Source organism: Chelonoidis abingdonii, chromosome 1 (genome assembly GCF_003597395.2).
Source record: "Chelonoidis abingdonii isolate Lonesome George chromosome 1, CheloAbing_2.0, whole genome shotgun sequence".
In the NCBI taxonomy this organism is placed as follows: Eukaryota; Metazoa; Chordata; order Testudines; family Testudinidae; genus Chelonoidis; species Chelonoidis abingdonii.
The window spans coordinates 26,780,287-26,793,091 of NC_133769.1; the positions used below are offsets into that span (position 1 = coordinate 26,780,287).

General features: G+C 39.8%; 2 protein-coding genes across 2 annotated transcripts in view; one reads left to right on the forward strand and one right to left on the reverse strand.

Annotated features, from left to right (window-relative positions):
- The window catches only part of PMPCB (peptidase, mitochondrial processing subunit beta), a 267,948-nt gene that overhangs the window by 169,918 nt on the left and 85,225 nt on the right, over positions 1 to 12,805 (forward strand). The gene's annotated exons all lie outside the window — the stretch shown is intronic.
- RELN (reelin) overlaps positions 1 to 12,805 on the reverse strand; it is a 468,247-nt gene that overhangs the window by 20,417 nt on the left and 435,025 nt on the right. Inside the window, exons 54-60 of the mRNA XM_032796143.2 lie at positions 10,189 to 10,364; positions 8,021 to 8,127; positions 7,376 to 7,618; positions 6,750 to 6,925; positions 3,836 to 3,909; positions 2,968 to 3,129; positions 1,199 to 1,356 (exon numbers count right to left, since the gene is read on the reverse strand). Coding sequence (XP_032652034.1) covers positions 1,199 to 1,356; positions 2,968 to 3,129; positions 3,836 to 3,909; positions 6,750 to 6,925; positions 7,376 to 7,618; positions 8,021 to 8,127; positions 10,189 to 10,364 — 1,096 coding nt within the window. The remainder of the gene's footprint in view (positions 1 to 1,198; positions 1,357 to 2,967; positions 3,130 to 3,835; positions 3,910 to 6,749; positions 6,926 to 7,375; positions 7,619 to 8,020; positions 8,128 to 10,188; positions 10,365 to 12,805) is intronic.

A 12,805-nucleotide genomic window follows, 5' to 3' on the forward strand; every position in this document is an offset into this window, starting at 1 on the left:
CACGCCTTGTATTGATACATAAATAAGTCCAGAACGATGTGTATCCTGGAGATTGTTTTTTCAAACGCTTTAGGCCATTTCGTGTATCTGGTAACGGAGCTCTGATACAACAGATTTGTCTTCCCCAACACAGCGATCAGATCTAGTATCTCCCGTAAATAAAACGGTCACATGCTGGAATCTTATTGGATTTGAGACTGCACCTCGCCACCCGTGCTGATCGAGAAAAGTCACCCGAACTGGGCAAGCCAGTAGAAAATGTCCTATTGTCAAAGTTTGCCGGGCGTTCCTGTTTACCTACAAGACCGCGCCTCTTGGCTCCGAGGCCGCCTTGCCCTCAGATTAGTCCCTGGTCCAAAGAGGTGCGTCTCCAAACTGAGTCCTGTCTGCACTCTGGGATACTCGCCCCCTGAGCGTCGAAAGAGGGAGGTCAATAACGTCGATTTCCGTCCACACTAACCGTAATCCGAACTGTTAATATCGAATTTAGCGCTACTCCTCTCGTCGGGGTGGAGTACAGAAATTGATTTAAAGAGCCCTTTATATCGATATAAAGAGCGTTGTAGTGTGGACGGGTACAGCGTTAAATCGATTTAAAGGCCATTAAATCGATTTAAACGCGTAGTGTAGACCAGGCCTAAGATAACCAGGACTCAACGTTATGGGCTCAATCCTGCAAGGTGGTAGTAATCTGGCCCTGATCCAACAAAGCACTTAAGCAGTTTAGTGGGACTACTCATGGATTTATAAGCACACGCTTAATTGGGTCAATGGCTCAGGACCCAAGCACTGTACTTGCAGGACTGAGCTCTTACAAGTCAAAATAAAAACTTGAATACAAACTGGAAGGCTGCGTACTCTGTGAAACGAACACAGGTGTAACATGGTGTCTGTGTGGAGTAGCAGAGTAAGCAGCCAGCCACATTCTGCGCTTGGTGAGGTCTGAGTGGCCTTTAAGTGTAGCTCCACGTAGAATAAGTTACAGTAATTCAATCTGGCGGTAAAAGAGGGCAGGAATAGCTCTTATTCAAAGGTGAAAAGTCTTTCTGTTTATGAATTTGTATCTTGTCACTTCTTACTGAGGCAGTCCGGTGCTGAGTTAGTAGGTTTGGCTGTGTCTCTACTTCATTTGTTTAATTCTGAGCCAGATTAACATATATACATATATATACATATAAAGGAATATAAGAAATAAAACCTTGGTATCTTTCATCACAAATGCAAATGGCTCCAGTAGTGCAATATCCATGACCACTGCAGAGTTTAGGGCACGCTTCTCCAATATACACATGATCTATTGCCCAGCTTTGCTTCTCTGTTTCCTCCCCTTTTTGAATCCACCTGAACTGAGTTGCACTACAAATACCAAACAACACAATATCATATTATGTTGCAGACAGCACTTACACATTTCTGTACAGAAACATTCAATCATATGGACACATGCTGAAAGAGAAAAAATGCCTGGTAAGAATACCAGATTTGCATTTTGGGGTGAGGCACAGGGGAGACTGAAGTGACTTGCTCAATGTCGCACACTGAGTCAGCGAAAGAGCTCAGAGAATAGTACCCAGAAGTCCAGGCTCCCAGTTCCCAGCTTTCACCAGAGGGACAGACCGCGCTAAAGAACACCAGCACATTTTATTGCATTGAAATGGAATTTTAGATTGATGGGCCTCATCCTGCAAACAGTTGCTACTCATTCTAGGGTCCACTTCTGTAAGTAGTCCCACTGCCTTCAGTTAAGCAACTTTAGGATTAAATAGATACCAGACTTTGGCTAGTCTACACTATGAGATGGGGCTGTGATTCCCCTGCTTGTGTACACATGCTTGTGCTAGCTCACATCAAGTTGAACGGTAGCACAGGTATTGACAGCAGAGGTATGGCTTAGCTGTGCTGAGTACCGGTTTCAACGAGGTCTGAACTCTGCCATGCCTCCGCTACTGTTACCCTTTCTATTGCTATTTATACTTGTGCTAGCTCGATGAGACCCAGTGCAAATATGTGTACACAACCAGGGGAGTCATACCCCTAGCTTGTGCCATAGACAGAGCCTCCGGTTAAGAGCTTCAAAAATAGAAGTTACGTTCCAAGATGCACACTTAGACACTTTCGTGATTTTCAAAAGCTTTGTGAACCCAACAGCTCCTAGGAAGATAAACTGGAGCTGTTGAGTGCTCAGCACTTTCAAAAATCAGTTTCCAGGATATGGGTTTAGAAGCCTAATTTCAGATTTCTATTTTTGAAAATACTACCCAGGGTCTAAAGCAGCAGTTCTCAAACTGTGAGTCCAGAACCCCTTTTGAATGGGGTCACCAGGGCTGAAGCCCAAGCCCCACTGCCCAGGGCCAAAACCCGAGGGCTGAAGCCCTGGTTGGTGGGGCTCAAATTGCAGGCCCCCTGCCTGGGGCTGAAGTCCTTGAGCTTCAGCTTTGGCCCCCTTGCCTAGAGTAGTGGAGCTCGGGCTTTGGCCCCCCAACCCAAGGTGGCGGGGCTTGGGCGAGCTCAGGCTTCAGTCCCCGCTCCTGGGGTCATGAACTAATGTTTGTTGTCAAAAGTGGGTCATGGTGCAATGAAGTTTGAGAACCTCTGGTCTAAAGATTTACATTGGTCTACAATTATAAAACCCAACCTGGAAAACAGTTACTACCAATATTAGTGCTTGCTAACATTACTACCCTGACTGGCTTAAATGGACTACTCAAAGTAATAAGTATTTGCAGGAGGAGGCCTTACGATTGTGTCACAATGGCAATCTTTAGCCCGAATGTCATGACTATTTAATCCTTGGCAGTAGCAGTTTTTATTAAAGAAAAGCAATTCCAAGGGTGTCCATTATGCATAATTTCCAAATCCAGACAAAAAAGAGACACTTTAAATTCACCAGTTGTTCCATACTAACAGTGCCAACTAGACAGATGAAGTTTGATATCTCCAAAGTGAGCTGACCTTTTGGTAACCTACCTGGAGGAGACATGATCAGGCAGCTGGATAGTTATTCTTTTCCATGCGGAGCTGTTGACAGAGTTATAGATGGTAGCTTCATGGAATTGAAATGGGGAGCAGCCAATGCTATTAGATGAGGAAGGAAGACATTGCGTCTGGACAAGTTGCCATGAATCTGTCCTGTAGGAAGCAAAGAAAATATGTTGTTAGAACAACTGAAAATCATAATGAAAGGGAAGTTAGAAACCTACTAGAGGTCATGGCAATATTTCTTTTTAAAAAACCACAAATGGTCTTCAGCAATAATTTCCATGGACTGTAATCACAAATAGAGTGTGAAAGTCTACAAACTTTGTGTAGCCATGGTAACCTCCCACAGGATGGAAATGCTGTGATACATCTGTGCAGGTAAGGGGATTTGGGAAGTAGAGACCAGAAGCCCCTATGACCTGGTATGACAGGTTATGACTGGGAATTCCTTTCCTTAGTCCTTTCCTTTAGAGGTCAGAGAAGAGCCATTTTATACTGGCTTTGCTCCATGGTCTTGTTTTCAAGCAAAAGGCATCTAAGCTCAAAATACAGCCCCACTTTTTGAAGTAATTCATATATCCTATTATACTACATTGCAGGAGACAATAATGGCCCCAGTTAAGCCACAAATTAGCATCACATGATTCTAATACAGCATAGTTTTAGCCCAAAGTTTATAGTCCTTTATCAAAGAGCACGACATACTGAAACAAAGAGATACACACACACAAATATCTTCAAAGTATGTGTGAGTGTGTGTATGTGTGTATCCCAGCAATATGCTCATTAGATATAACTCCAGGTACAGTGTCATTGATCTTGCAATGTCCTGGGGTAAATTATCGAGAGAGCTTACCTGGCATCCTTAGTGTATTCCAGCATTACAGAGTGCAGGTCACCACAAGAAGTTGCCTCACAGCCAACCACAATCTGAAACACAAATAAAATGTGTCAGGTACTGGTGGATCAAAGGGACATTTAACGTAATACATAATGAACTGTCAGTTGTCCTTTCTTTCTAAAGATACAGAATTAAAAGACTGCAAACTTAGATCTAAAATCTCCCACACCACAACAAAAACACACTTTAACCAAAGTACACACCACTTCAAACATTGCTGCCTTTGTGGATCTTTGCATAAGACTGGAAATATTAATAATGACATCTGGGCCTTTTTATACCATGTAACCTGAGACTAGTGTCCACCTTTTGTATTATAATGTACAATAATAGAAAGGGAAGTGCCATTCTAGGCACTAGAGCTTAGAATGCATTTGGAACTGGGGGAAAAGATTTTCAACAACAGGTGCCTAACATTAGGCTCCTAAATCATGTAGAGACTTACATGAATAGTTAGATTTTCAAAGTTCTGGGTACCCTGCAGCTCTCATTAAAGTTAATGTAAACTGCTGGATGCTCAGAACAATTTTATAAAGTCATGTCACTTATTTAAGTGCCTAAATATGGATTTAAGAACTCAACTTTAGGTAACTGTTTATGAAAATCTTGGTCTGCACAGTTTGGGGTGTATTCAGATTCATCAGGTTAAATCATTTTAAAAGGCTCTGTAAACAGAAATATGCTGTATGTCTGAGGAAATAAACAGATGATTCATCTTTACATTATGTGATGCTCAAGTTCAGAGACTTCAATACACTTGACATATTACTGAATGGCTAAAAAACAGAAATATCTGAATTTGAGCAGCTTCAAAACCTGTGCCTTCAATGCAGCTACACGGGAGAACTGAATTTTTACTTTAGAAATATTTCAGAGTAGCAGCCGTGTTAGTCTGTATCCGCAAAAAGAACAGAAGTACTTGTGGCACCTTAGAGACTAACAAATTTATTTGAGAATAAGCTGTAGCCCACGAAAGCTTATGCTAAATAAATTTTTTAGTCTCTAATGTGCCACAAGTACTCCTGTTCTTTTTACTTTAGAAATAAAATCTGTAGCTGTAAAGAGGGGACAGAAAATATAGGAAGGTCAGGAGCAAAATTTAGCCAAGGGAAGCAAACTTAATAATGTGAATGTACCATCTCCTCTGGATCAACACAGATCACACCCACTAAAATCTAAGTAAAAGATGGCTGACTTAGTAAGCTGACCACCTGTGAAGCTGATATACAAGGCTTTTCTACACCCTTTGTATACAATAGTAACAATAGGTGAAATTCATCCCTGGGGTAACTTCAAAGGTGGTGGATTATGTGTGTGGGTCAAATGCTGTGAGGGAATGGATTACAGACATTTGATCTAAGGTCAGGTCTACACTACTGCTTATGTTGATCTAATTTACGTAGCTCAGGGGCATGAAAAAGCCTCACCCTCACCCGAGCGATGCACTGGTGCTATGTCGGTGGGAGATGCTCTCCTGCCAACATAGCCTCCACTTCTTGCTGAGGTGGAGTAATAATGTCGACAGGAGTGTGCTCTCCCACCGGCATAGTGCGTTCTTCACCAGATGTGCTACAGTGGTGCAGCTCCATCAGTGCAGTTGTGGCGATATAGCGCTGTAGTGTAGACTTGCCCTAAAACTGGCAATGGCTGTGTGAAAAGATGAAGTTGTTAATTTGTGGTAGAAAGGGAAAACAGGGTATTTCACTTAAAAACAACAACAAAAGACTAAGAAGCAAATATAACTAGGAAGACACACATGCCTATCAGCCTCTCTCTTTGCTCATATGTTACATCCTGTCTTTGTTTTTTAAGCTTGTGTGCTCTTTGGGTCAGGGTCTTCCCTTTTGTTTGGAAAATGCCTAGCAGATTTTGAGCACTACTGCAATACAAATAAATAATAGCAATAATAATTTAATAGCTACATTCTATTGATTATAAAATGTGTTGGCCTCATTCAAAAGTCCAGCTAAAAATCAAGAGTAACATCAAGTGGTGCTTTGTTTATTATTTAGACCATTTCTGCATGATAGATGATCAAGTAACAAAAAGAGTTATTACTTTTAGCACCTTCAGATTTTCAGTATATCCCATTAGTTATTTTTATGCCCAGCTCTGACTCTGTATCTCCTTTTCTGCCTGTTCCTTGGTAGGAATTGTTTTTTTCTTCTCAATGCTCATTTTGATAGGCAATGGCAGGCACATACCCCAGATCTCCATCTTACTGGATTTACTAATCTTGCCTTAATGTTCCGTTTCAGTCAGTCTTTGTCTCCCTGTCCCCACCACGCAGCAGCTGCTATTATAATGACATCTCACTTAGATATGAGAATAATAATAGTTGTTCTGCATAAGACTCAGTTGCCACTCACTTCAATAGAGAGCAATCAGGCAATCAACACCTTTAGCAACCCCTAGTACAGGGACAGTCATTCCATCCTGGCTTGAACTAACATTTATGCAGAGACAAGGTGGGTGAGGTAATATCTTTTTTGTGGGACCAACTTCTCTTGGTAAGTGAGAGAAGCTTTTGAGCTTACACAGAGGTCTGCTTCAGGTCTGCGTAAGCTCTACAGCTTGTCTCTCTCACTAACAGAAGTTGGTCCAACAAAATATGTTACCTCACTCATCTTGTCTCTCTAATACCCTGGACCCAACCTGGCTACCACACTTCATACATTTATGCAATCATTCTGAACCCATGTTATTGTTTCTATTACTGTATTTCCCTGCATTCCAACAAACAAGTTATTAAATATTTAACAGACTACAGAATTTTATATTCTACTTGAAACTGTAATAAATTCCACAGACAAATTAGGTGATTTTTTATTGTATGTTTTACTTTGGATAAAGAGAAGGGTTTCCTTACTTTAAATTGCATCATGTATCCTGGCTGTATAATGAGCTCCCTGGAGGACAGGATATTGTGTGTGTTGTCCTTTTTTTTATTTGGCCAGTAGAGGTGAAATGAAGGGTTGCCACAGAATCCAGCAGTCCTGACTGCATTAGGGTAAAAACTCCAGTTTTCTTCATGGGAAGTGCCTTCTATTAACATGAGTTACATACAATTACTGGAATGTCTCAGAAAACATGTAGACTTAGTATTGAATCCACAGAGACATTATGTACATTTTAATGATATATGCTAAACAAGTAACCAAGATTCTTAGCTAAAGTGTCAGCCCTAGTCAGATATATTAAAAAATATGGCATAGTGGGAATTTCCAAATCCAGGCAGTTAGATGAAATAAACTGAACTGTCCTATAAATGTATGGATTTAAAAAAAATCACAGTAAAATAAAAAAATCCTTAAAACTAAATAATCAATAAAATATCAACCTTGTAATTGCTTATAAAAAGAAAACAATGTACAGCTGAAAAATAAATTAAAATGTGCATTTGAAAGACCTTCAGTTAACAATTATTTAGTTCAATAAAAAGGCTGACAGGCTTCTTAAATCAAATAACAGAATGCTTACTACATCCTCCCTTACCATCATCGAATGTATCTACTAGTTGACTGGGATTGATCTCAGCACCTCCAACTAGTATGTCATCTAGTGCCCACTGAGCACGGTCAGAGCCTGAAACCACAATTCCATTGCTAATCACAAAAGGCTGCCACCAGCGCAGGCGAGTTGTATTGGTCAGAGCGTGTTCCGGGAGAAGTATGTAGTCATGTCTGACCGAGATATATTTCTGATAATCCATCTCATGAAGCAAAATCCAAGATATGCCTATAATGAAAGGATTCAGGATTAGTAAAGCAACATAAGGTGGAAACTGTCTAAAGATTAATGGAAGGTAATATAAAGTCATAAGATAATATCTACGATCTTTTGATAGGAAAACCTTAACTCTTAATACTATTGCTATTCATGTGATTAGTCAAACTAAAGTCAATGGGATTATTTATGTGAGTATAAGTACCAGGACTGGGTCTAGTTTCTTTTGAAACAAAGACAATTTTATATGAGGGGAAAACACACAAGGTACAACTTTAATAACTGTAGATTACAGCCCTAAATAATTAACCCTAAAATATTTAAGTTAGATCTAATTCTGCACATTTCTCAAACATGATGGTGTTTGACTATACACAAAAAGTTTGTTCAGATGCAACTAAAATGTTGACTTGCCTCCATCAATTGAATAATCTAACAGAACTCCCTCCTTCCTGCATGTTGGTCTGTGGCACGTTGTCATGTTGTTTTCACTTCCAATTCTTCCCCAGTACTGTAGAAATCTGAAGGAAAAAATGTTGGTAGTTACTCACAGAATATCATGTATCCTAACGATATGGAAGATTTGTTGCCAAACACAGTTCAAGAGATCAGTTTTCTGCCAACAAACAGATTGAAAATGCATAATATACTAAAATGTTTTATTAAAGAAAAGTGATGTTTATTTAGTGCAAATTCTTCAAAAAATAAGCATCTGAATAAATCCTGCAAAATATGCATCTGCAGGTGCAAACAGGCAATTGTGTGCACAAAAATATTAACTTGTGTGTGCAATTAAGCAGAGAAACCAGGGAACTGAATGAAAATAAGAAGTGATTTCAGTAAAACGCAAAGAATGGAAGGAAAGAGCTATATACAAAAATACAAATATTCAGCAGAAGGAGTGAGACCTTATTTAAAGTGAAAGACTGAGGCGGGCAGATGAAACTAACATGCATCGTCTCCTATATCTTATGGGCCATATTTTAGTTTCCATAAATTGACAGAGCTTCACCTACTTTAATGGAGATATGATGCTTTACACCCGCAAAAGTTCTGGACTACATGTTACACAAGCTGCACATCTAATATACCTAGCTTGTGTATGTTAAACAAATAAGGTAAAAACCTTTTTAGCTAGTGAACAAGAGGTTATATTTCATAGCTGTGTTGCCACCGGACAACTCAATGTTATCACAATAAATAAACAGGTATTAGTGTTGCAGGGGCTGCAGCCCAGGCTTAGGCAGAGGCAGCTGGTCTGAACCCCTTGCCAATGATGAGTGGCCATTACAGATTTCAGTCTGCTCCAGTGAGCGGGGGCTAGATGAGGACTGGCAGTAGCCACCGAGGCAAGGTTGGTTTAGAGGGTTGGGGGTTCCCCTGGAAGGGAAGACCCAGAGTGTGAGGGTACTGCTGGGGCAGAACCCTGAGGAAAAGAGTAATGGAGTCTGGGAGGGACACGGCGCCTAAGGCAGGTGAGACACTGGTCAGAAGGAAGCACTCTGGAGCTGAAAAAGGGCTAATTCCCGAGATGACCAGCAGGAGGCGCTGCACCAGTAAGTCTCGACCTCGCTACATTCCCATACTTCAATGGGACTACTTATCCAGGAAAAGCCAGTTATGTGCGTATATGTTGCCAGGACTGGGCTCTTTGTTACCAATTACCACTGAAAATTGTTCCTTTAAATACTTGGCAAATACAATGCTTTCCCATACTCCCCTGATTTGGGGTGAGGAGAGACCTCAGGAGGAGGTTGTTTGGGCCATGTTGAAGTGTTAATGCTTCATATTCACTTTACAGAAGCCTTATAATAGACTTGAATTAGATGCTATGTATCACACCTTGATGCAAAGGAGTGAGTCTCTAGAGTTATTTTTGAATATTTGTCTTCCTTCAACACAATGCATACCCCTCCCAGCTACAACAATATATGGGATTACATCCAGTTCCCCTGTAGTCCAGAATTACCAAACACAATTTGTATTTTTGAAGTAAACAACTTTGCTTGGCTATTTTTTTAAAAAAATTTTTTAGTGCTTGTGATACACTCCAGGAGACCAAAATCTTCTGGAGGTGCTGTTTTCCCCCATACCCATTTTTGCTGAGCCTTTTTGCTGAGGCTTGCAACCCATGTGCCAATTGTAGTGCCAATTGTAGTGGTGAGATTGAGATGTATTTACCTGTCCACTAAAAACTATACAGAGACCACCAATTCCTCACTACTCTCCCACACCTTTGTCTGTAAATCATCTATTTAGATTGTAAATTCGGTAGGTTAAGGACCTTCTCCTATATATCTATAAAGCAGCAAGCATACTGTGGGTGTTATACAAATGATATATTAACAACATAACTCATTGCATACAGTCAGTGAAAAGTCCCCTATTGACCGTAAGAATAAGAACTATTTGTCACTGCCTACCTGAGCTGACTTTACTCTGGTGGTGGCCAGGGCATGAAAAGGCTCTATTTCCTAATATCCATCCACTGAACCGTCTCTTCTCCTGCTCTGTTATTATTTAATGAAGCCCTCCATTACAACTTATTAGCTATGTCAAATTCTACTATGTAACATACATACTTGGCACCCCTCAAGTCCAGGTCTTGAGTGACAGCTTGCCTCACGGTATCACCTCCAAAATACAAAGCTGTATCCTCTGCTAGAATCCCACATTCAGTACAGGTGTTTCCACCTTCCAAGGACATCCATACATTTGGTTTAATTTCTTCATTGTCAAAGCGCTCCTTTAGGAAAGTCTGCAGGAAGAAATGTGACATCTGAGGAACAACCATGAAGAGGCATCATACTCTTTAGCTTTTCTAATGAACCCATTGGAACTGACTTTCTAAGTATGTTTAAGAGAGACAAGGTGGGAGAGGTAATATCTTTTATTGATGAGAGAGAGACCAGCTTTCAAGCTACACAGAGCGCTTCTTCAGGTTCATGTAAAACTCAAAAGCTTGTCTCGTTCGCCAACAGAAGTTGGTCCAGTAAAAGATGTTAGCTCACCCACCTTGTTTCTCTTCAACATCGTTACAATAACATTGCAAACATAAGTATGTTTAAAATACTCATTTAAACTGTAACATGTTTTTTGCCTTTTTTTTGGTGTAGGTTGAGGGTCACCAGCCTTTTACAGACACAATAGCTTTGTGGGCACAAATAGGGTCATTTAGATGTTCAAATGCCTGATATATGGGAGCAATTACTATTTGCAATTATTTGATTTATGGTAAAACCCAGACGCACAATTAGGATCAGGGCTCCATTGTGCTAGATGCTGTACAAATATACGGCCCCAGCCTTGCAGAGCACATAAGTATGTAGTCAGACATCTAAAATGACATTGACTGTATCAGTGCACAATTGTGAGCCCAAAACTGTGTTTGACATTATTACCACCTGCAACACTGACGGAGGCCAGGCTGAGGCTCTACTGAGAGGGAAATTGAGCCCTAAATATTTAAAAATAGGTATATACTGACCAGTGCTGTGCAGCTACTAAAATATATTCACAAACATTACTTTGAATAAAAGATTATTTATTTTGATGGAATTCTTGACCCTTTTATATATTTTTCCCAACAAGTCCTTGTACAAGTGATGTGCTAGCCACAAGAGTGAATGTGGAAAGTGAAAGTCTTGGATTACTTGTGAATATATGTTCATGTAATGGTTTGTACCACAGGTATTCGTACAACGCTCAGTTGGGAATCTCTCTAAGTTCCATGTTCCTATTTATAAGAGTTTTAGTCATTTAATCAGGGAGCTAAAATAACATCAGGGATGAAATCCTGGCCCCAGTGAAGTCAATGGCAGAACTCCCATTGACTTCAATGGAGTAAGTATTTTACCCTATGTTAAATACCAGTCACACAGCATCAATAAAAAACAACAAATACATGAAGACATAGATGAAGGAATTAGTTTACGAGTAACCCTTAAATGATCTAGAGCTCCTCCTGTTTCTATATTCCACCATGTTAGCTGGGTGCATTGCAAGAGTCACCTCTTCTGGCAGGATATCAACAGTAAAATGGCCATACCAATAATACTCTGCAAGTAAATCCTTAAACTGAATATATGAGAAGTAAATGGCTTTAATCTTAGTGGAAAGGAGGGAAATTCATCAATTTCCTATAAAGATATGGTACTAATTTACATTTATGTAACTAGTACCTTAAAATACTACTACTATTATCACTAATAATAATAAATTATAATATTAATAATTCAAACACAAATTCAAATCTTGTGTAGTTTGCATTTCCTTTGGAAAAAATGTGGTTCAACCAACTTATCTCATCTGTAGATTATGTGCATACATTATCATGTATAAATATGGTTCAGAAAGCCTGAACAAGGTGAATACTGTCATGTGAAAACAGTTTGGGAATTCTTAAAGTTTTTTCCTCAAAATATAAACAGTATTTTAAATTGGAGACATCTGCTAAAGTCCTAAAAGTATATTTTTGCCTACACTGTACTCTTTTGCTGTATGTCTGTGCATGTTCATAGAATATCAGGGTTGGAAGAGACCTCAGGAGGTCATCTACTCCAAACCCCTGCTCAAAGAAGGACAAATCCCCAGACTTTTTTTTTTTTAATCCCAGTTCCCTAAATAGGCCCCTCAAAGACTGAACTCACCACCCTGGGTTTAGCACTGAGCTAGCCCTCCCCGCCTCCACACCATCATCTCAAATCTAAGTATCTTCAGCCACACAAATACCATTACACCTTTTGCTGCAGTCACACATAGCTAAGGGTTAATGTCTCTTTCACCTGGAAAGGGTTAACAAACAACACCTGACCAGAGGATCAATCAGAAGACAAGATATTTTCAACTCTGGGTGGAGGGAATTTTGGGTGTGTGTCCTTTGTTCGGTCTGTGTGTGCTCTCTAGGCTCTGAGCGTCATCACATGTCTCTACAGGCTCTCTAATCTTCTGATTCAAATTAGTGAGTACAAAGGTAGAAAAACAGTATAGTCTTTTACATTGTTTTTCAGGATTTGCAACTGTGTATCTGGCTGGTGGAGTTTAATGTGTATTTGGCTAAAAGTATTTTAAACTTGGATTCTGTCTGGATAAAGCTGTTTATCCATTTCCTATAAGCTAATCGACCCTGTAAAATTTCATCTTGATTACAGAGACAATTTTTATGTTTTTCCTTCTTTTATTAAAGTTTTCCTCTTTTTT